We start from the raw sequence: 21,707 nt of genomic DNA on the forward strand, positions 1-21,707 counted from the left end.
CCCACGCATATAATTAATCAACAGGTGTCCCACTTAAATACGTAGAATACAGCATCAATTATATTTATTTTACTTTTATTATGAACACGACTCTCCACAATAGTATCATACTATTGTCCACTCTGAGCATAAGCTCTCGTGGCTTTACTTTAGATTTCACCAAAAGGCCTCAACCAATGGAGTTAGTATTCCTTACTTATAAACTTAGGATCTAGACGTGTCCCTGTTGGATGATGAAAGTCCCACGTCTGCTAATTTAGAGAATGATCCTGAGTTTATAAGTGAGGAATACTAACTCCATTTGTTGAGGCCTTTTCGGAAGCCCAAAGCAAAGTCATGAGAGCTTATGCTCAAAGTGGACAATATCATACCATTGTGGAGAGTCGTGTTCGTTTAACATGGTATCAAAGACATGCCCTAAACTTAGTCGTGCCAATAGATTGGTAAATCCTCAAATATCAAACAAAGAACTCCAAAAGAAAAGGAGTCAAGCCTCCACGAAGGCAGTAAAAAATGACTAAGACTCCAAAGGAGTCGAGCCTCAATTAAGGGGAGGCGCACTTTGTTTGAAGAGAGGTGTTGGATGATGAAAGTCCCACATCGGCTAATTTAAAGAATGATCATGGGTTTATAAGTTAAGGCCTCTTGGGGAAGCCCAAAGCAAAGCCATGAGAGGTCATGTTAACTATCCAAGTCTTTTAACATATTTTTTCGAAAAAATTCCTAAGAGGTCATCAAATATAAAATTATTTTAGGTAAAACACGCTTCAAAACACGCTTAACTATGAAGTTATTGAGCCACCAAAAAGTAAGATGCACGTTGTTAATATAAGTATTAACTTTTATTCCTAAGTCTTTCTTAGTTGTTCTACCCTCGTCATTGTTCTCATTTGGATATAATCTTAGTTCATTCATGTACCTCTTATTCACTGTGATATCATAGATTTTCATCTCTATATTTATTAAACTTTTTAAGAAAAAAAATAAAAAATAAAGCATTAGATCAAAAGCTGCAAATTTATATTATGGCATATTGGTTAAGCTAAAAAAAAAAAACATCGGTTCAATTAATCTAGACATAAATTGTCGATCGGGAGATTATTAAAAAAATGAATTTAATCTTTAAATTTTAGTATAAGCGACTTATACTTAAAACTTGTAGGGACCAGTTTAGCATAATTTATATGATACATAAAATAAATATTCGTATGGTTTATAAAAATACTATAGTGATATGAATTTATTACATATTTTTAAACTTTCAAAATAAATAAATAGAATTGTTCCAGGTAAAAGATCAAATCCTTTGGATAAAACATAGAATATTCTGTCTTTTTCGGAGAATTACTTTACATAAAACATAGAATTACTCTAAGTAAAGGATGCAATATAGTATGTCTGATTGGTATAAAGTAATGATTTTCATTTTTTTTAAGTCTTTTCTCAGTAATTATATCTTCAAAATCGCTCTCATTAGAACGTAGTCTCAATCTATTCATATTTTTCTTTTTTACTTGAGTGTTATATATATATATATATATATTACTTATTTTTTTAAAAATTTAAGAATGTTTGATTTTTGTTCGTGAAGTAAATAAATTATTCAATCCTTTTCATCAAATTATAAATATGTAAAATATATATATATCTATTTTAAAACAAGCAAACAAAACCCATCGTCATGATAAATTGTATCTACTTATTCTGAATGATTGATCTTGTCGTCCAAAGACGTCGTTTTGTCTAAATCTAAATAAATGAGTATTGTACACTTCATGGAGTCAGCTGATTTAAAAAAAATATCTCTATGTTTTCAAAAGTTTCAATAATACCCTCAACTTAAAAAAAAACAGTTAATATTTTATTTAACTCTTAAATTAAAAAAAAATAAATTAAAAACAACTTTCTAAGGTTTCATTAATACTCTTGAACTTTTATAAAATACAAAAATGCCCTTAAAATTAAAAAAAAAAAAAATACTTTATCGCTAGTACATAAACAAAACTCACATCAAAAAAAAAAAAAAATACTCATAAATTTCCAAAACTAACCTTAGTTAACTTTTATTTAAAAAGTTTTAATAAAAAATTGAAATATTTTTTTAAGTGGGAGGGTAATTATTTTGAAATAGTTTTTTTTTTAGTAAATAAAAAAAAACTTTAGGGTACTTCAATAATTAAAAGTGTAAACTCATAATTAAATTTTTTAAAAAGTCTCAATTATTATTATGTTAACTTTATAATGAAATTAAATTTATAATTAAAATATGAAATGAGCTGGCTTAAGCTTGGCAGCTGATTGGCCGACACTCTATCCTTCCTGAGATGCGTGGATTATTAGTTGGGTTTTGACTTATTTATATTAGGTTGCCTTCTTAATGGTTTCCAATGGAATAATATCTTTTCTTTATTCTTTCTAATTCCATATTATACGCCTAGACTTTAGAGGGAGCTCATTTGTACCCTTAAAATTTAAAATATAATTTTATATGTTAACGAGATTCGAATCTTAACACGAACATGATTCAATCGTAATTGACGGGTGCTATTTCTCTTGAGATTGAAAGTCTAAAAAAAACGGTAATAGCCCAAGTCCATCGTTAGAAGATATTGTCCTTCCGTTTTGACCCATTACGTTCGGGAGAGGTTTTCACACTCTTATAAGAAATGCTTCGTTCTTATATGGGATCTTATAGTGTCTTTGTGGCTTTTGTGAGTATAACTGCAAATTAGATTCCCGATCAATATGTAGTTGAGAGAAATTACTCATATGGGATCTTACAGTGTCTCTGTGGCTTTGTGAGTATAACTGAAAATTAGATCCCGATCAATATGTAGTTGAGAGAAATTACTCATTTGGGATCTTACAGTGTCTCTGTAGCTTTGTGAGTATAACTGAAAATTAGATCCCCGATCAGGATCAATATGTAGTTGAGAGAAATTACTCATTTGGGATCTTACAGTGTCTCTGTGGCTTTGTGAATCTTACGGTGTCTCTGTGGCTTTGTGAGTATAACTGCAAATTAGATCCCCGATCGGGATCAATATGTAGCTGAGAGAAATTACTCATTTGGAATCTTACAGTATCTCTGTGGCTTTGTGAGTATAACTGCAAATTCGATTCCCGATCGAGGTCAATATGTAGTTGAGAGAAATTACTCATACGAGATCTAACAGTGTCTCTATGTCTTTGTGAATCTTACAGTGTCTATGTCTTTGTGAATCTTACAGGGTCTCTGTGGTTTTGTGAGTATAACTGCAAATTAGATCCCGATCAATACGTAGTTGAGAGAAATTACTCATATGGGATCTTACATGTCGGTGACTTTGTGAGTATAACTGCAAATTAGATCCCAATCAATACCCAGTCGAGAGAAATTACATTTCGATAAAAAAAAAAAAAAAAAAAAAAAAAAAATATATATATATATATATATATATATATATATATATATATATATAAGTATTTTTTTTAATAATTTTGAGGAGAACGCGAATGCAATTTATTGGTATAGGCATAACTTTCAATGTTTAAATTTTTTGTCAGTCATTCTATCATTAGGATCGTTCTATCATTATGTACATTTTTTTTTTTACTCGGGCGTCTATAAATTATCTAAAATTTAAATGAATTTATTTTTAAGTCAATGTCACAAATTGGGAAGAGGACAAATGCCATTTATTTTTCTAATAAACTGTTTCAACTGCAATTATTTTCAATTCATAGAATTGACTCTGTTGTTCCTTCTCCCATTTCAGAATTTCAATCCCTCGAAGCCCGAGTCGAATTTAATCCGTTTCTTAAATTCCATTTTGTTTTTTTAGTTGAAAATTATCGATTTCATTGTTTATTCTCTTATTCGATTCATTGAAGTACGTTTAAATCAATTCTTTCTCCCCACACAGAAATATTTGGATTATGCGATAGATCTTGAGTTGCTTGGTATGTTCTTCTTCAAAGGGCTTATTTCAATCCCAGAAAAATGCTTTAATGGAGCAATCTGTGGGAGTTTTTTGATTCAATTAGGGAGGAAGAAGATCCAGGTTAGTTCTGCTGCTGCTTGAAATCGTTATATTTGTCTTCTCTTCCGATGCCGACACGTATGGGACACGTTGCTTGAAGATTCAAGCTGAAACTTAGTAACTTACTCTCAACTTTCAACTGCTCCAATTCCTTATCTCTAATCGACGGTTTCTTCGCCTCTACGGCACCGTTTTCACTGTCGAGAGGAATGTTGAATAGAAGATTTCAGAACCTGTCCTGTCACTTAATGTTTGGGATTCGATTCGTTTGTTCTTACTGAAGAGGTTTCCATGCGGCGATTTGGTTCTTATTGGCGATTTTTAGTGTAAGTATGGATTTGCGCTTTCATTTTTGTTCTAATTTGGATTAGAGATGTTACAAATCATCGATTCTTTTTACTTTAATCTGCTGGCTTTCCTTAAGGAATTGATTATTATTATTATTATTGTTTTGTTCTTCTGCTTTTGAATCTGGTGGAGCCCATTGTAGAAAAAGGAAAGTGGATATGGTAACCTGATCCTATTGAATGTTGTTTGTCGGTACAGGAAGTGTTAAGGAAGATCATCTTTTCCTTTGAATCTTAAAGTGGGTTTTGATGAAAGATTGATTCTAATGGAGGTTTCGATTATGATTCATGTGGGATTCGTCCTTTTTCTTCTCTGGCTACTTTCCGCCTTCAATTGCTGCCATCTTTCTGCATATTTCATCTCCCTCATCTATCTCTATCTGGTAATTTTAACCATGCCTGTTCTTCATCAGATAATTGTTCTTAGATTCTTTGGAATCTGGATAATTCTCTGAAGCTTCAGTTTCTTATGGGATTGAATCTTCCTCTTTTCCTTAATGAACTTCTAGTGTTCTTCTTGAAAGGTGCACGAGAGGTTCTTTTTGAAACTAAGGAGGAAATTGCAATTCGAGGAGAGAAAGCAAGCTAACCAGAGAAGGGTATAATTTCTGTCCTTTTCTTAGATAGAACTCATAAACAAAAATTTATTTACTGAGAAATTGAGATATCCACACATTCTTTTTGTGAGATTCCACATTGGTTGTGGTTGGGGTGGAGAACGGAACACCCGTGTGTGGAAACCTCTTCCTAGCAGATGCCTTTAAAAACCTTAAAGGTAGCCCGAGAGGGAAAGCTCAAAGAGGACAATATCTGCTAGTGGTGGGCTTAGGCCGTTACACTTTTCTAATCCAATTGTTTCATTTTGATCTAAATCAAATGTGAGTTCTCTTCTACTTCAGGTTCTTACGGATTCTGAAACAGTCAGGTGGTTAAACCATGCGGTTGAAAAGATTTGGCCTATATGTATGGAGCATATTGCTTCTCAGAAGATTCTCCTCCCTATCATTCCTTGGTTCTTGGAGAAGTACAAACCATGGACTGCTGTATGATCCCAATCTGTTACTTTATATACCCGTTTATTTGATCGATACAATGAATTTGAGCAATTCAGTGTGTTTACAATATCAAACCTCCATGGATGCATTCAGAAAACTTGAGAGTTTCGAGAATATACCAGGACATGATTTCTTCTCATTGCTTGGTGATCATAATTTTATGTCGGTACAGATTTTTGATGACGAGTGTATGATTGCAGAAGAAGGCTGTGGTTCAGCATCTATATTTGGGGAGAAACCCGCCTATGTTTACTGAAATGAGGGTGCTTCGTGAGCCTAGCGAGGACGACCACTTGGTAGGCATTTCATACACATACTCGCACGTTACACACACGCGCGATATTGTCTTTTGCAGTTTTGAGTTTAATCAGATTGGAAGGAATTAATCACAGGTTCTGGAGTTAGGAATGAACTTTCTTACAGCTGATGACATGAGTGCAATACTTGGTGTGAAGCTAAGGAAAAGACTAGGATTTGGAATGTGGGCAAAGTTGCATCTTACAGGCCTGCATGTGGAAGGAAAGGTACACAAATTGTTGTGATGTCTGTAATGGTGTAGTTCGGGATGCTATTGTGAGTCGAAAAGTAGAAGCGTTCAAATTCTGCTTGTGTGATCTTTGATATCGTGAGTCGAAAAGTAGAAGAGTTCAAATGCTGATTTCTTTTTTCAGTTTCCATGTCTGTATAATTGTGTTCTTTCCTTCCAAGAATTCTGTTCTTCATATTGATTTGCGTTATTTGCATGTTCCTTCTAATAATCACACTTCATGTTCCCTCTCAAGGTTCTGGTTGGTGTTAAGTTCCTTCGGGATTGGCCCTACCTCGGCCGAATACGGTTATGTTTTGCTGAGCCTCCGTACTTTCAGATGACCGTCAAACCTATCTTTACGCATGGTCTTGATGTTACTGAACTTCCGGGGATTGCTGGATGGCTGGTATTGTACTTCTACTTTTTCTTTCTTTTCCCTCAGGTTCTCTTCATGCTGGCTAAACTACGCTTTACTGCTTGCATCTTCTTATTCTCGAGCTAAGTACTGTCGTTTGTCTTTTTTGGTTTCGTTTTATCAGGATAAGCTTTTGTCCATTGCCTTCGAGCAGACACTTGTTGAGGTTAAGTTCTAGTTTTTGATTCTTGATGCCACCTTTAGTCTTACTTTGTTCATTTCGTTCATTTTGTAATAAAGAAAATTGTGAAGGCCTGAACCAAATTGTGTACACTTATGTTCAGATTTAATGTTATTACAGATGTTTTTCAACAATATTTACCTAAGTTTTGAATTTTCTTAATCTTTTCAGCCCAATATGTTGGTTGTTGACATGGAGAAGTTCATTTCACCACAGCCAGGTACTTCATTTTTTGAAGAATAGTCAATCACAACCTATCGAATAGAAACAATGCTATCTCTGCACATGCCTTCATGCTTATTTTAGTTTTTTCTTATTATCATGTCAAGCAGAGTGCTTAAAAAAAGTTACAGCCTTGTGCTGCGATGAGGATACTTCGCGTAATTCTCCTTTTCTGAAATGGTTGAACGCTTTGATGCGGATGTCACATGGTTTACATAGCTAGCTTGCAACGATTCATATTGATAATTGATTGCAGTATTGAACGTTGATCACCGGCCAATAACCTGTTGTCATTGTGGGTGTGAGATCCCATTCCACATCGGTTGGAGAGGGAAACGAAACATTCCTTATATAGGTGTAGAAACCTCTCCCTAGTAGATGCATTTTAAAGCCTTGAGGAGAAGCCGTTAAAGAAAATGCCCAAAGAAAACAATATCTTCTGGCGGTGGGCTTGGACTGTTAGAGTGAGAAATATGTTCTAACTAAGCTTTTATGGTTCTCAAAAATTTCTGTATACAGAGGTAGGGGCTATATGTAATTTGTTTGAAGAATTTCTACGAAGATGGTTAAGTTCCGTTCTCAATATGCATAATCTTATTATACATGATGTTTGTTAGCTTTCGAAAACAAAACGTTCTCAAGTGACTACATATTTTTTTGATGTTGATGGATCTTTCCACTTGTCCATGACCTTATATTTCCAGAAAATTGGTTCTCTGTGAACGTGAAGGAACCAATCGCCTATGTCATAGTCGAAGTTGTTGAAGGAGCAAACATGAAACCATCTGATCTAAATGGTTCGGTTCTTCCAACATTCTTCCACTCATGATTTTCTTACATGACTGGTGAATTTGGCTTACAATTGAAGCTTTCTTTCAGGTCTGGCTGATCCCTATGTAAAGGGTCAACTGGGTCCTTACAGATTCAGAACCAAAATTCAAAGGAAAACACTGTCTCCACAGTGGCACGAGGAGTTCAAGATCCCAATTGTCACCTGGGAGTCGGAAAATGTGCTTGCTATTGAAGTCCGTGACAAGGACACGTTTGTCGACGACATACTTGGGTTCGTCTTCAAATTTGTAACTTCTATGATATATTCGATTCGTTGTAAAATTTGATCTCGACACCATAGCTTGAACGAGATCTAATATTCTATTTGCAGAAATTGCTCTGTCAACATTGCGGACCTGAGGGATGGCAAACGACATGATATATGGTTGCCTCTCGAAAACATTAAAATGGGGCGATTGCATCTGGGAATCACTGTTTTTGAAGATAGAAAGAAGGTTCTATCCCTTCACTTCCCTTCCCTTCCCTTCCCTTCCCTTCCATGTTTCATTTTCTCGTCTCTTTCAAATTTAGTTTTATTGGAAAATGTTGCTTTCTTTTATTGATTTGTAATACTACTTTAGGTGGAGGAGTATCCATTTCAAAGAGAAACCTTGAATGTGGAAGAGCCTCATAAGGATTCCCCTAGGAGTGAGACTACCAAGGATGATAAGGATTCCCCTAGGAGTGAGACCAAGAACGGTAAGGATTCGAACTCATCAGTATCAGTGGAGCCTCGAAGAGGGATCGACAATTTTGAGCCCATCAACGTTGAAGGGCAGAAGGAGACAGGAATATGGGTCCACCGTCCAGGAAGCGAAGTTTCAAAAACTTGGGAGCCTCGGAAGGGACGAAGTCGGCAGCTTGATACCGAAATCCGTAGGGAGCCTAATGAATCTATGAGCAGTGGTGAGATAAAATCCTGTAACAATGATTCTAGCAGTACTGATGATAATCCTGAGGAAAAACATAGAAAGTTATCAGTTCGCAGGGGACTGAGAAAGCTGAGTTCAGTTTTTCACCGGAGTCCTCGGGATGAGGATCGATCAGGAAGCTTAGTAGAGTCTGCTAGATCCCCCCAGTATGCAAATGTCAGGGCGACAAATGTCGATGGAGGCGTGAAGGTTATTCTTGTAGATAACATTTCAGGGACTACTTCAGATAAAGTATCAAAAGAAGGGAAGTCGAGCAACGACGGTAGCGATATAGAGAGTCCAGGAAAGGGTGGAAATGTGAAAGGCATGGCAAAGAGCATTTTCAGACAGGCTGAGAAATCTGCTCGCAGTATTAAATATGCATTTTCACGCAAAGGGTCAAGGAAATTCCAAATTGGTTCACAGAGAGATCCTGCAGTAGCATCAGAGTCTTCTGATGATGAACCTGACGCACCAGCTGCTTGCAGCCCAACGACAATTAGAGGAATTCCAGTTATCCCTGAAGACACAACCTTAGCTCCTCACAACAATTCCTTTAAGAAGGAAAATGTGCTGCCCACTGGTTCAAGTAACGGTGTGGAGTACAGTGATCAATCATCAGATAAGAGCACTGCAGCGCTTCGCTCGGAAAAGATCGAAGACGACAAAGACAATAAACATGGAATCAACGGTGACAAATGATTCGAACTTCAAAACCTGAGATGGCAGACAGTTGAAAAATGGTACAGTTTGTAGCTAAAAGGATGTGAAAAACTTGTAGAAGTTTGAGAATTTGTAAACAGAATTCCTGTAAAGTGATGTTGTTACCCGTAAACATGCAATGTTTATAGAAATTAAGAAGCTATTTGTGCAGTGGTCTGCCACCAGAAAATAACTCAAATCTCTCTTGAATTTGATTCGACGGGAACATTCGGCGTCTCAGCTGCAACAAACGTTCGGTCGAGACTGGCAACGAGGATGTGTTAAGAAACTTTCAACTCATTTGCTCTTCAGTATTAGCAGCTAAGTTGGGAAGTGTTGATGAACTTGTGTCCATAACATTACCCGATTCTTCGATCTTGTACTCGTGTTCGTTTCAGTTTATCAGTTGTCAAACGGCTTGATTTTCAGTTATACCGAGATGAACATCATTGCATCACAATTTTTTCGAGTACTTTACCAGTGGCATCACTGTAATCTTCATTTCCTGCTAACATACAGCGTAAAATCGCTTTCCACATCTCCATTTTCGGGACGAAACCTTGCATAACCATCTGCTTTAGAACCCAATCCACATCCTCAGTCAAATTCTTCTTGCATAACCCAGACAACAATTTCTTGTAAGAAACAAAGCTTGGGTCCTTACCATCCAAAATCATCCGACGCATACAATCCCTCGCCTCGATCAACCTACCCGAGTCGAGCAGGCCATACAAAACCTCTTGATAAGTCCCTGCATTGGGGTAGCAGCCTTTAAGCTTCATTCTCTCCAAAAGTACTATGGCCTCTTCAATCCTCTTCTGCTTTCTAAGACCCGAAATCAATATGTTAAACGTTATAGTATCTGGACAAACACCTTCGTTTTCCATTTTAGAGAAAAGCTCAGATGCTCTCTCTAGTTCACCATTGTCACACAATGCATGCATAAGCGTTGAGAATGTTCTCACATTTGGCCTACACTTTTGTTGAGGAAATTCATCGAACACCTTGAGTGCAGCATCCAAATTCCCACTCTCACATAACCCTTTGATGAGTATATTAAGGCAACAAGCATCGATCTCAATCCCCAACTTAGGAGCACCCATATACACCTCATGAACAACGTCAAACATCTTCGCCGAAACAAGCAAATTAAGCACAAAATTAAAGGTTTTAACACTCGGCCAGCAGTTATAATTAGGCATATCGAAAAGGGTTTCAATCGCTTTACCTATACGCCCAGCAACATTGCCGTAAATCTTGATAACGTGGTAGAAAAATTCATCGGACAACCGAAAATTCCTTTCGGATTTTATTCTCAGCATCACTGTTTCAATATCATCAAACAAACACCCCTCCGCAAGCCTGGACACAACCAGAGTGTAGATTTCTTTGTTGGGTTTGTAGTCCTTGCGATTGGACCATTGGTGGATGAACGCGAGCACAGCGGGAGGATCTCTGATTTGTTGGATGATTTTGATGACTTCATTAGGAGACAACCAATCCCTATGGCTGAGCCTGTGCGGAAGAGCAGAGGATTGTTTAGGGGAAGTGGAGAAAGAGAATGAAGAAGATGGAAGACGAAGAGGAATCGAAGAAGATGATGAAGAAAAGATGGAGTTTAACACAGAGAGTTGAGCGAGTCGTTGTGAAGGTGAAACCATTGGAAGAGAGAAAGGGAAACGGTGAAGGAAATGCCTCAGAATTGCTCCCAGTGAGAGTAATTTATTTAAAATTGAAGAGGGCCCCACGGCGAGGTTACCATAGATCTGGAAGAAAGGTAACCGGATTCTGTGCAGCGGCAGAGGTTCCTCCGCCCATCTCGGTGGCGGTATTGAAGAAATCCGCGGGAACGGCGGTTCGTTTCACGTCGGCGGCCGTCTCTGTTTAGGCTATGAGAACCCTGTCTTTATGCCCACTTTGAATCCTCGCTTGGTGGGTGTTCGTTGCATTGCTCTTGGGGGTCTGCATTCCGCTGCGCTCAACTCGCTTCACCTTGTCAGTATCTCAACTTGATATGTATTTTCAGTTCATTTTACTATTGAAACCCTTTGTTTCTTTGTCTGTTCTATACTTGATTCACTTATATTAGCTCGAAGTGTGACTCTGTTTTTATGATTATTGCTCCTAATGGGACGATCTAAGAGTGTAGAACAAGCAGATTCTGGAGGATGTATAGAGTAAGAGGATCGTTTTAGTGATATCATTACGTACATGGTACATAGAAGTTAGGTGTAACAGCCCAAGCAAGCCCACCACTAGTACATATTGTCCTCTTTGGGCTTTCCCGTTCGAGCTTCCCCGCAAGGTTTTGAAAACGCGTCTACTAGAGGGAGGTTGTTCTCCTTCACAACTGATGTGGGATCTCACAATCCACCCCTTATTGAGATCCAATGTGATATCCCACATCGGTTGGGGAGAACGAAACACCCTTTATAAGAGTATGAAAACCTTTCCCTAGCAGACAGGAAGCTCAAAAGAGAAATTCTAAAGAGGACAATGTCTGCTAGCGGAGAGCTTGAACACTCATTCCCCTCTCCAATCGACTCATTCCCCGTGTTGGGCATCCCATATGTCATAGATAAATCCTACATCTACATGCAGGATCTTACAGCAAGAACAATCTGAGCCAGTTAGCTCATTTTGCTTTGTAATGTTCTTTGGTTGGGCTTAAAATTTTAAGATCTTGTTTGAATCTTCCATGCTGCTAGGCCTCGGGCCATTGGGATGTAGGTTTGGCCTGTGGTGGTTCCTCTTCAACGCAGCTATTACAGGTAGCCTTCGATCATCTACTTCTATTATGCATCTAGACTTTAATACCGAATTATTTAGGTGGCTCTTCTACATTTTGCTGTCGTTTTCTTCTGCCAGTTAGCAGGAAGTTCAAGTCACTTTCACAGTTCATTCAGAATTTAGAATTTGAAATGATCATTAACTTGTTTGGTAAAATTCTTGCCTTTGCATCACTCTACCTTCATTTCTTTAAACGTGTCTCTAAAAGACATTGATAAGTTGTCTATGGATTATGAGAGCGGAGGGTAAATGGTTCATGTGGAAAAATGCTAAGGATTCTCGGTTGGAGAGGAGAATGAAGAATTCCTTATAAGGGTATAGAAACCTCTCTCTAACAGACCCATTTTAAAACTGTGAGGCTGATGGTAATACGTACGAGCCAAAATGGACAATATTTGCTAGCGGTGGGTTTGGGCTGTTACAAATGGTATCAAAGTCCGACACTGAGTAGTGTGTCAATGAGGACGCTGAGTCTCCAAGGGGGTGGATTGTGAGATCCCACATTGGTTGGAGAGGAGAACGAAGCATTCCTTATAAGGGTGTGGAAACCTCTCCCTAACAGGCGCGTTTTAGAACTATAAAGCTGACGGCAATACGTTCTTCCTTTTCACTCACTTAAGAGTCCAACTCAAATCTTCCTAACACGAAAGAGATCCTCCAGAAAATGCATAAATCATCAAGAATCATGCCACCAACCAAATCTTCACCTGACCAAAGTAGAAAAATACTTAAATTCTACATTATTGGCATCATTTTACGTTTTACATTTGAAGTTAAAACATGATACATTTGTATTCATGGAGGTTTCTTTGGAATGTCTTCTCAATTATTTGATGAAGATTGCAGTGTTTAGTTTTGTAGGCTTCCCCAACATGTGGTTCCATGGCTAGAGAGGCACACCAAGGGGGCACCATGGGGGTAAGCTTTTGAGGCAGACAGGTCAGTGTGGTCCTCTTGATTATTTATTCAGCAACCAAAAAGGCTACAAAAAGTGCACATCTTTGGTAGATTCAAAGATGTAGACCAAACCTTGTGAGATAGAGATGAGAAGCACAAACACTGAGGGAGAATGAGGAATAAGATTGTGCTTAAAGAAACAACTTTTAGGATTGGTGTCAGTGAGTGGGTGGCTAAGGCCAAGGCCAGGGCCTTTTATGTGCATCAAAAGCTAAGTGGGATGGTCATTTGTTGAAGCTCTCAGGGGTCTGCATTTCCTGCCTTATCTGTTTCTCACTTTCATTATTTTGTGCGTTTTGAGTATTACCTGGATTTCTGTGTTGCACTGTCTTTTCTCTTTACATTCCTTCTGTCCCTACCATGCAATGCTATTATCCCTTTCGTTGTCGGATTTGGTTAGTGTAACCGCTCAAACCTACCTCTAGCAGATATTGTACTTTTTAGACTTTTCTTTCTGGGCTTCTCTTTAAACTTTTTGAAACGCATCGGTTAGGGAGAGTGTTCTCAAGCCAACTGCTGGCAAATATTGTCCTTTTGGGCTTTCTCTTCTGAGTTTCCCCTTAAGGTTTTTAAAACGCGTCTGCTAGGGAGAGATTTCCAACTCCACCGGTACTAGATATTGTCCTATTTAGGCTTTCCCTTCTGAACTTCTCCTTAAGGTTTCTAAAACGCGTCTGCTAGGGAGAAGTTTCGAAACCCACCGCTAACAGATATTGTTCTATTTGGACTTTCCCTTCCAGGTTTTCCCTTAAGGTTTTTAAAACGCGTCTGCTAGGAAGAGGTTTCCAAGCCCACTGCTAGTAAATGTAGTCCTCTTTGGACTTTCCCTTTCGGGTTTCTCCTCAAGATTTTTAAAACGCGTTTGCTAGAGAGAGATTTCCACACCCTTATAAAGAATGTTTCGTTCCCCTCTCCAAGCGATGTGGGATCTCACAAAACTCAATATGAATATAGCTAGATGGCTGAGGAAGGCTGGCTTTGTTATTTGAATCCTTATCTAATGCCAATGTAGTTTGTTTGTTTGTGATTCTCAACTCCTTATATGCCTTTATTATGTAGTTTGTTTCCTTCAATCTCTCTCTTTCCTCAATAATGGTCCTTGGATCCTTTTGATGTTCTACATTGCCCTTCCATGACATTATTGAATGCTACACAATTATTTAGTTTGCTTATTATCATCAGAACATGGGAACATCTGGTGCATACACCAAATCTTGGCCATCCATTGCACATAAAACAGAGAGAGTCTCACAAAGCATAGCCTAAAAATGAAACTTATACTAACAATGCTCTGTTTGTCTGTGTAGAACGTAGGCGAAAGGGAAAGGGAAAGGGAAAGAGGCAACGGTACAAAAGAGCGGACAGGTATTGGTGGTGGCGACGGCAGCGTCGGTTGGGTGCGTGACAAACTTCCCCTCTTTTATTACACTTTGTCTCTTTCTTTCTCACACTTCTCTCCTCATCTCCATTTATTCATTCCCTCTCTCTTTTACTTTTCCACTTTGCAAAATAGGTAAACTCTCTCTTTTACTTTTCCACTTTGCAAAATAGGTAATGGGTAATCTCATTCAGAGTAGGCTCGAACATCTGACTTTATTGGTAGAACTCCAACAAAAAAAGAACACTGAATATGATAACATTCATCAAGGTCATTCAAAAACGAAATGATGAGAGGGGATGACAATGGTATGATTTGTGATGCTCACTCAGTCTACAAACTTTCGATGTTGTATTTCATAAATTTTGTATTCGCTAATTCGAGTACAGTGTCAAAAGTTGATAATTTAAGAATCATCGAGCGTCGGGTCGTAATTTGATTGTTATACTTCAAAAGCTTGACTTTGAAGTTAAAGTTTTGAAGTTGAAGAAAAATAAATGTGAAGAAACAAAGATTTTTGAGTTTGTCAAATTTTGGATTAGTGAGCTCCCATGTTTCGTCTGATCTGAACCGACAAAATAAACTGTTCATCTTCATTTGATTCAATATAGCAAAAACAATTACATATGATCCCACTTGAAAAAGAAAATCACCATAACCCAGAAAGCCCAAAAGAAAAAGAAAAAAAAAGAAGCAAAATTTCTGTATTCTATAATCTGTTGTAGCTAAATTCATGGACTTTTTAGCTGAGGACACTGCCATGGCGGCCTAGACAGTGGCGCGCCGGCGCTGGCAGGGCAAGACTGGACGGTCGCCGGCGGATCCATGCAATTATAAGACAAACAAAGCGCAGCTGTGTCCGGCAATACGGTACCGGGTTCCAGTGGAAACTCGGATATGAAATTGTGCTGTAAATATAGAGTGGTGGTGCTGCCGCTGCTGACGCTTTTCACGTACTCCGCCGGCACTGGTCCGGTGAAGCGGTTGTTGTTCAGGAACAGCGTCTCGGCGCCGGCGAAAATTGCCGGCATCTCTCCGGTCAGATTGTTATGGCTCAAATCGACGACGGATCCGGCGCCAAACATCACCGGGATTATGGAATCGGCCGACGGCGGCGGGACCACTCCGGAGAAAGAGTTCCGTTGGAGGAGGAGAGAGGAGAGAGAAGGGTGTGAGAAGAGAGAGAAAGGGATGGGCCCATTGAATCGGTTCACGCTCAAGTCGAGATACACTAATTCCGATAGAGAATCAAGTCCGTTGCGAAGAGGGCCCCACAGCGAGTTCTCTGAAAGTGACAGGTACCGGATAGACGACGGCAACGCCGGAAGAGTACCGTTTAATTTGTTGGATTTCAAGTCCAGGTGGAGGAGAGGGGACGAAATGTCGGTTGGGATTTCGCCGGAGAATTTGTTCGACGACAGAATCAGGATTTTGAGTTCGGGGAGCTTAGTGAGCGTCGCCGGAATAATTCCAGAGAGCTGGTTATGGCTGATGTCAAGAGTGTGGAGGTGGAGGAGAGCGGAGAGGGTGGCTGGAATTGCGCCGGTGAGACGATTGTTAGTCAAAGAGAGGACACGGAGGTTTCGAAGACGACCCAGTTGCGGTGGGATCGGACCAGTGACAATGCCAGGGAAGAGGATGAGTTGGGTGAGCTCAGAGAGGTCGGAAATGGCGGGTGGGAGGGACCCAGCAAGTCCAGGCGAGTCGGAGCGGCCGGTGCCAAGGGAGAGAATTGTGACTCGGCCGAGATCACAGACGACGCCGGTGAATGAACAGGGATCTGAGGAAGAGAAGTCCCAGGTGGAGAAGAATCCAGCACCGGAAGGGCTTCGACGGAGGGGGATATCGGTGAGACTGTTTCTAATGGCCTTTAGAGCTTGGAGGTCAGCGGCGGCGATGTTGGCCTGGAATTGAAGGGAAAGAGGAGAGAGAGAAAGGAGGAGGAGGAGGAGGAAAGAGAGAGAAAAGGGAGTGTCGGCCATTGGAGCAGAGGAAGAAGGATTTGGGAACGGGGGAGAGATTTTGAGAGAGAGAGAGAGAGAGAGAGGATTTGAAATGTTTGTATGTATATATTAAAAGTGTGGTATTTGAACCAAAAGAAATGAGTAGTTTATATGAACATCAGGTCCACTATGGGCTATGCCTATATACAAATAAAACACACGAACTAAAGTTGTGAAAGAGATATCACTTATCACTTACACTTCATTGCTTCATCTTTCTTCCACCTATTAGGAGTGAGAATGGGAGCACCCTCAACCAACTAGGGATCGTTCGGTGAGGCTCCACCACCACAATGTGACCGACAGTTTTTTACGAGAGAAAAGTATCTCAAGTTTATATTCCTAAATCCATAAATGAAATAGAAACATCAATAGCGATTCAAGTAAGATAATCTCCAATCCATACTTCATTCAAATGCATGGAAAACCTTGATAATTTATTCATACTTCAAATGATTTTATCGTTAAAATCATGTTTCCATGAAAGGATTTCCTATTCTTAAAAAAAATGAAATTATTTGTGTGAGATCCCACATTGATTGCAGAGGGGAATTTGTTATAAGGATGTGCAGAGGGGGGAATTTGTTATAAGGATGTGAAAATCTCTCTAGCAGACACGATTTGTTATAAGGATGTGAAAATCTCTCTCTAGCAGACACGTTTTAAAACCTTAAGGGGAAGTCCTTGAAGGGAAAGCTCAAAGAAGATAATATATGCTAGTGGTGACTTGGGTTGCTACAAATGGTATAGAGTCATACACCGAACAGCGTATCAAAGAAGACGTTGGGCCCCCAAGAAGGGTGGATTGTGAGATCTCACATTGGTTAGAGAGGGAAATGAAACATTCGTTGTAAGTGTGAAAATCTCTCCCTAGCAGACGCGTTTTAAAACCTTAAGAGAAAGTCCTTGAAGAGAAAGCCTAAAGAACAATATTTGCTAACAGTGAGCTGGAGCTCTTACGAATTTCTTCTTCAAACGGTTTGTCCCCGAAGGCTTTCAAGTGTAAGATAGAACTATAGATCTTATAGAACATTGATCGATGGAGCTAAGCTAAATAAAAAAACAAGTGGCGGACTTTAAGTTAACCAACAATGCACCAGAAACTGACACATAATAATCTATTCTTAACTTCAAATAGAAAAATGGTTTCTAATGTTAAACAATATTTAAAAGGCATAGTATCAATTAAATAAAGCAGAGTGATACAAGACTGTAGGCATGTAATGACAAAGATCCGAGTGGATCTTCCATAGAAAAGGAAGATCTGTTGAGGGAAGCTGGTCTTTGCAAATATGTTAACCAAAACAAAGTTGTCAGACAAATCAATAGACATAGAACATTGGCAACGCACAAGGATAAATAAAGACAAAAGGAGGCCTAAACCATGACAGCACAGTGCCATAGGCTACTGCACATGGCTGCAAGCATGGGTACCCATTTATACTTCACATATGATATCCGTGAAGTTTTCTTTTCTCCCTTTTTAATCTAAATTTAGTTACCCTTTTCATATCGCCACGATGCCCGCAGTATCAACTAACAAACAACGAGTACGACCAAAGTTCTACGTTCATTTCTAGTGGCTAAACAACTATCTAGAATGCAAACAAGCATGGTATGATAAGGTTGAGACAGTTTGTGTAGATTCTAGGAGTATACTAGCAAAATCTCACATTAAATTGATAAACAAGAACAATAGTTTTGTTTAGATCAGTTATCTTAGATCCAAAACAAATAATATCATATTGAAACAGAGATGCAAACCGGCATGTTAAAATATGCTCCACTAATTTATATATTCAGAAACATTTGTTAAAGATCAGCACTAGTTTTTTCATACCTGAGATCAGAGTATAATGGATGAATGTGTTGGTAGTGTAGATCCCACGGTTGGCCTCATCATGCTCTGACTGAGTTGCAAATGGGCAGACTTGCATGTGCTGAAACTAAAACAATGAAATCTCAGTAATTTAGTTATAGAACAGAGTAGAAATCAGCAATCCCACAGAGAAATGTAATGCTTCAGTTATGGAATTTCAATCATACTAGATTGAAAATGGGAAGGAAATAATCCAACTGCTCTCTCATCCCTTGACTTGCCGTTCTCTGTGGCATACATAAGGCAGTGAGCCTGAGATAATTTACCTTTATAACTTCCGGCCACAGAGAATTATCTGTCCACATGATTTATCTTCGCCCTCTCTTTATTCTGTCGTTCTCTTTTTCCAGGTCAAGGAGGGACTGCGACCGCTTCTCTGAGATCTCATATTAGTTGGGGAGGAAAACGAAACATTCTTTATAAATGACAGTATATATCATGTAAGGATAAGACCAATTTTCGGTGTTCATCAAATAAAAAGGAACAAATAATTGCAATGTAACAACATGACTTGATAGTAGCACATAGTAAAGTGAATGACCGACGTTTCTAACACGGTTACATATAAACTTCATAAAGTGCAACTTAAAGATAAACTCAACAATCTAACAACACATCCAAACACCAGAGGTCACTTCAAGTCATATAGATCATGAAATATGCCAGACCAAGCACGATGAAGTAATTCAACGTCTAAGATGTGTTTAGGAAGCCTCAGCAGCCGGTTGAGTTAAACCAGACTTCACCAATAACTTGCCCACCGACTCGGGTGAGCAAACTTGATACTTGACATTTCCAGAAGGTGAAAGGAAAACCTCAGCTAATTCAAGCTTATCTGAAGTAAGACTTGTGCTGTCCATGGTTTTGCTAAGCACCTTTAGCGCAAGCTGGATGGCCTCTTCCCTAGTGATGTCATCCTTGTAATCCTGTTTTAGCATCGACTGTGCTGCCTGATTGTTTGCACCAATTGCAGCAGCCTTCCAACCACCATAGTTTCCACTCGGGTCGCTCATGTATAGTTGAAAGCCATAATTTTTATCCCATCCTGCAAACAGAAAAGAAACACCAAAGGGACGTAAACCACCAAACTGAGTGTAGCCTTGCTTTGTATCACAAAGGGATTGAACCAGTTGCTCAACAGGCATCGGCTCTTGGTAAGCGTAAGTATATCGCTGGGCTTGAACTCTTGCAGTGTTGATTAATATGTTTGCATCAGACATTATCCCAGCCACAGCACATGCAACATGATCATCAATTTTGTACATCTTCTCCGTCGAAGTTGAGGTCTGCAGGAGTTTGGAGGTGACCTTCTTTTCACCTACCAAAACAACTCCATCTTTAGACAATATCCCGATCGCAGAACCTGCGTTGCCAATTGCCTCCATTGCATATTCAACCTGGTAAAGACGACCTTCTGGCGAGAATATTGTTGTTCGGCTATCATATCTTCGAGACATTTTTAGTTTTCCTGTTACAAAAAGAGCAGGACAGTTAGAATAGACAATCTGGCAGGGCAGGAGGATTGACAAACAACAATGGGGACAAAATTTTTTTTTTAATGTATTCATATATTTTTATATGTTTCAGCACTTTCAGACATTATGAATTGTATTATATCTGAGGATCTAGAAATACAATTCTATATTTACATTGCAAATCTCCCTCTCTCTCTCTCTCACCCACACCCAAATAACTTCAGTTTGGTTCCTCCAATCCCCATGAGTTGCTGCTCGCCCATAACTTCAGTTTGTCTCCCCTCTATATTACAGAATAATTTTTTGTTCCCCTTTAATGATCCAAATTTCTACTCTCTTAGAGAGAAAACTTCAACTAAGAATCTAATAGGGGCAAAACAGAATACAGTAAAAATGATCCAAATGGAAGAATAAAAAAACTACAGATAGCACGACAGTATTAATTTGTGCACATTACAGAGACACAGGAATGAGTGGTCTAGCTTAACAAGTCCATACTCCAGTGAAGAACTTATAAAAAAATGAATGAATGGTCCAGTTCTCTCGCTCCACCTTATAAAGACACATTTGCAAGGGTAAATATTTTAGGGAGATGCCCCATTTTGTAACCTACAACAGGTGTTGAATCCAAAAAATGAACTGTACCGTCTTGGGCGATAACTTTCGAGGCTATCTTCATTGACAATAATAGAGAGAACACATTGACTACTAAAGAAATTTCCAAAAGAGAACTCGGTTGAGAATTCATTAGATTTTCTCCAACCTCTAGAGTCAAAATAGTTGAATCTAAAATGTAACAGCCCAAACCCACCACTAGCAGATATTGTCGTCTTTGAGCTTTCTTTTTCGGGTTTTCACTCAAGGTATTTAAAACGCGTCTGCTAGGGAGAGGTTTCCACACCCTTATATAGAATGTTCTGTTCTCCTCTCCAACCGATGTGGGATCTCACATAAAATATCAGACCTTTTCAATAAGAGTTAGAGATAACAACTATACTTGCATTTGTTTTGCCAAATAAACGAATAAAGGAATTAGAACAGCTTTGTTTACCCATCAAAACGATCACACCTACCTCTAGAAAACCAGCTTTTCGAATCAATTATAAACAGAAAAGCTAAAGGCTCAAAAAACTCCCACTATATCATTCATGCATTTGATTGGTCTTCAACCAAGGGATCCATTCGATATCCATCCAACAAGGATAATATGCCGGGGAAATCTCCAACTTCATTTCCCAACTAACACCGCATTCCACGTCTCTTAATAAACCTAGAAGTTTAGTACCAAATCATAAACAAAACAAAGAAATGGATCGTAAAATCCCACGTCTCTTAAAACTCAAACGCCATTTCAAGGTTCCACTGCTATGTTCAACTCATACTGACCACTACTCATACAAAAAAATTTCACTCTCCCTCTACCTACGCTATGCCGGAAGTAGGTAAACGCTGGCCAACTTCAAGAAAACAAAATTCCCCAGTAATTCCTTCTAAATCCGCTCCTCTGTTTCGAAATTTGATATCGATGCTACCCAATACTAGAGGAATCATTATTCCAAATTGAACAATTAATAGAGAAGTAGTAGAACGTCACCTGGAAGCGAATTTCACAAAATGCAACTAATTGAAGAAAAATCTTGTCAGCTAGCCCGCCCGCTCGCTCGCGCTAATCGCTGATGTCGTCCTGAACAGAACAGATTTGTAAGTTCAGCTATAAAGGCACCGGCTTCTTTCTCAAGAAAACTTCGCTTTGCTAGTGGGCTTGGTACGGCCCATGAGAGTTTGGGCTTCTCTTGAAATACCGATCCGGCCCAATTAATATTACAATTCTTTTCCATATAATAAATGGCCCCAATTTTCATGTTTTGCCTTTTCCTTTTCCATTCTAAAAATATATATAATTATTAAAATAATTGTCCATCACACTTAATTAAACTTTTGATATTTCTTTTAATTAGCCAACATGGAACAACTATTTTCGATAATCTTAATGTAATAGGTCATGTTGAT

General features: G+C 38.8%; 5 protein-coding genes across 15 annotated transcripts; 2 read left to right on the plus strand and 3 right to left on the minus strand.

Moving 5' to 3' along the window:
* Positions 1-3,715: 3,715 nt before the first annotated feature.
* Positions 3,716-9,386, plus strand: LOC111797446 (C2 domain-containing protein At1g53590). Of its 3 annotated transcripts, none has more exons than XM_023680436.2 (13): positions 3,716-4,348; positions 4,569-4,752; positions 4,894-4,968; positions 5,269-5,412; positions 5,625-5,720; positions 5,817-5,948; positions 6,207-6,359; positions 6,493-6,534; positions 6,721-6,769; positions 7,476-7,568; positions 7,651-7,834; positions 7,934-8,057; positions 8,184-9,386. In XM_023680436.2, exons 2-13 carry the CDS (start codon positions 4,636-4,638, stop codon positions 9,213-9,215), a joined length of 2,241 nt encoding a protein of 746 aa, XP_023536204.2. In that variant the 5' UTR covers positions 3,716-4,348; positions 4,569-4,635; the 3' UTR covers positions 9,216-9,386. The 3 variants fall into 3 exon arrangements, with proteins under 3 accessions (XP_023536204.2, XP_023536205.2, XP_023536206.2); XM_023680437.2 differs by having other exon boundaries at positions 4,573-4,752; XM_023680438.2 differs by lacking the exons at positions 3,716-4,348; positions 4,569-4,752; positions 4,894-4,968 and having other exon boundaries at positions 5,272-5,412; positions 5,597-5,720.
* On the minus strand, positions 9,247-11,263 carry LOC111797448 (Pentatricopeptide repeat (PPR) superfamily protein). Its single transcript, XM_023680441.2, has 2 exons — positions 10,975-11,263; positions 9,247-10,730 (listed from the first exon to the last, which is right to left on the minus strand). The coding sequence occupies exons 1-2, from the start codon at positions 11,031-11,033 to the stop codon at positions 9,662-9,664; spliced, it is 1,128 nt and encodes a 375-aa protein (XP_023536209.2). The 5' UTR covers positions 11,034-11,263; the 3' UTR covers positions 9,247-9,661.
* Positions 11,075-15,039, plus strand: LOC111797404 (uncharacterized). 8 transcript variants are annotated; one of them, XM_087124617.1, is made up of 4 exons: positions 11,081-11,210; positions 11,924-11,986; positions 14,270-14,359; positions 14,514-15,039. In XM_087124617.1, the coding sequence occupies exons 1-4, from the start codon at positions 11,124-11,126 to the stop codon at positions 14,628-14,630; spliced, it is 357 nt and encodes a 118-aa protein (XP_086980743.1). In that variant the 5' UTR covers positions 11,081-11,123; the 3' UTR covers positions 14,631-15,039. The 8 variants fall into 8 exon arrangements, 1 of the variants encoding a protein (XP_086980743.1); XR_015421368.1 differs by lacking the exon at positions 14,514-15,039 and having other exon boundaries at positions 11,075-11,210; positions 12,852-14,498; XR_015421367.1 differs by lacking the exon at positions 14,514-15,039 and having other exon boundaries at positions 11,075-11,210; positions 12,859-14,498.
* On the minus strand, positions 14,907-18,604 carry LOC111797447 (uncharacterized). 2 transcript variants are annotated; one of them, XM_023680440.2, is made up of 3 exons: positions 18,489-18,604; positions 18,184-18,283; positions 14,907-16,685 (listed from the first exon to the last, which is right to left on the minus strand). In XM_023680440.2, the coding sequence occupies exon 3, from the start codon at positions 16,320-16,322 to the stop codon at positions 15,072-15,074; it is 1,251 nt and encodes a 416-aa protein (XP_023536208.2). In that variant the 5' UTR covers positions 16,323-16,685; positions 18,184-18,283; positions 18,489-18,604; the 3' UTR covers positions 14,907-15,071. The 2 variants fall into 2 exon arrangements, with proteins under 2 accessions (XP_023536208.2, XP_023536207.2); XM_023680439.2 differs by having other exon boundaries at positions 18,184-18,289; positions 18,489-18,596.
* Positions 18,605-18,663: 59 nt separating this feature from the next.
* LOC111797449 (proteasome subunit alpha type-4) lies at positions 18,664-21,446 on the minus strand. Its single transcript, XM_023680442.2, has 2 exons — positions 21,292-21,446; positions 18,664-19,690 (listed from the first exon to the last, which is right to left on the minus strand). The coding sequence occupies exon 2, from the start codon at positions 19,677-19,679 to the stop codon at positions 18,927-18,929; it is 753 nt and encodes a 250-aa protein (XP_023536210.2). The 5' UTR covers positions 19,680-19,690; positions 21,292-21,446; the 3' UTR covers positions 18,664-18,926.
* Between the last annotated feature and the right edge of the window lie 261 nt (positions 21,447-21,707).

This window comes from Cucurbita pepo, chromosome 6, assembly GCF_057944985.1.
Source record: "Cucurbita pepo subsp. pepo isolate OVF chromosome 6, ASM5794498v1, whole genome shotgun sequence".
Classification (NCBI taxonomy): Eukaryota; Viridiplantae; Streptophyta; class Magnoliopsida; order Cucurbitales; family Cucurbitaceae; genus Cucurbita; species Cucurbita pepo.

Excerpts from the sequence above, each read along its gene's own strand:
- LOC111797446 (XM_023680436.2), top strand. The coding sequence starts at position 4,636 with ATGGAGGTTTCGATTATGATTCATGTGGGATTCGTCCTTTTTCTTCTC. Across the intron at positions 4,969-5,268 it reads AGCAAGCTAACCAGAGAAGG|GTTCTTACGGATTCTGAAAC; the intron begins GTATAATTTCTG and ends CTTCTACTTCAG. Across the intron at positions 5,413-5,624 it reads AGTACAAACCATGGACTGCT|AAGAAGGCTGTGGTTCAGCA; the intron begins GTATGATCCCAA and ends GTATGATTGCAG.
- LOC111797448 (XM_023680441.2), bottom strand. The coding sequence starts at position 11,033 with ATGGGCGGAGGAACCTCTGCCGCTGCACAGAATCCGGTTACCTTTCTT. Across the intron at positions 10,731-10,974 it reads ACCTTTCTTCCAGATCTATG|GCTCAGCCATAGGGATTGGT; the intron begins GTAACCTCGCCG and ends TCTTCCGCACAG.
- LOC111797404 (XM_087124617.1), top strand. The coding sequence starts at position 11,124 with ATGCCCACTTTGAATCCTCGCTTGGTGGGTGTTCGTTGCATTGCTCTT. Across the intron at positions 11,987-14,269 it reads CTTCAACGCAGCTATTACAG|AACGTAGGCGAAAGGGAAAG; the intron begins GTAGCCTTCGAT and ends TTGTCTGTGTAG. Across the intron at positions 14,360-14,513 it reads GCGACGGCAGCGTCGGTTGG|GTAATGGGTAATCTCATTCA; the intron begins GTGCGTGACAAA and ends TTTGCAAAATAG.
- LOC111797447 (XM_023680440.2), bottom strand. The coding sequence starts at position 16,322 with ATGGCCGACACTCCCTTTTCTCTCTCTTTCCTCCTCCTCCTCCTCCTT.
- LOC111797449 (XM_023680442.2), bottom strand. The coding sequence starts at position 19,679 with ATGTCTCGAAGATATGATAGCCGAACAACAATATTCTCGCCAGAAGGT.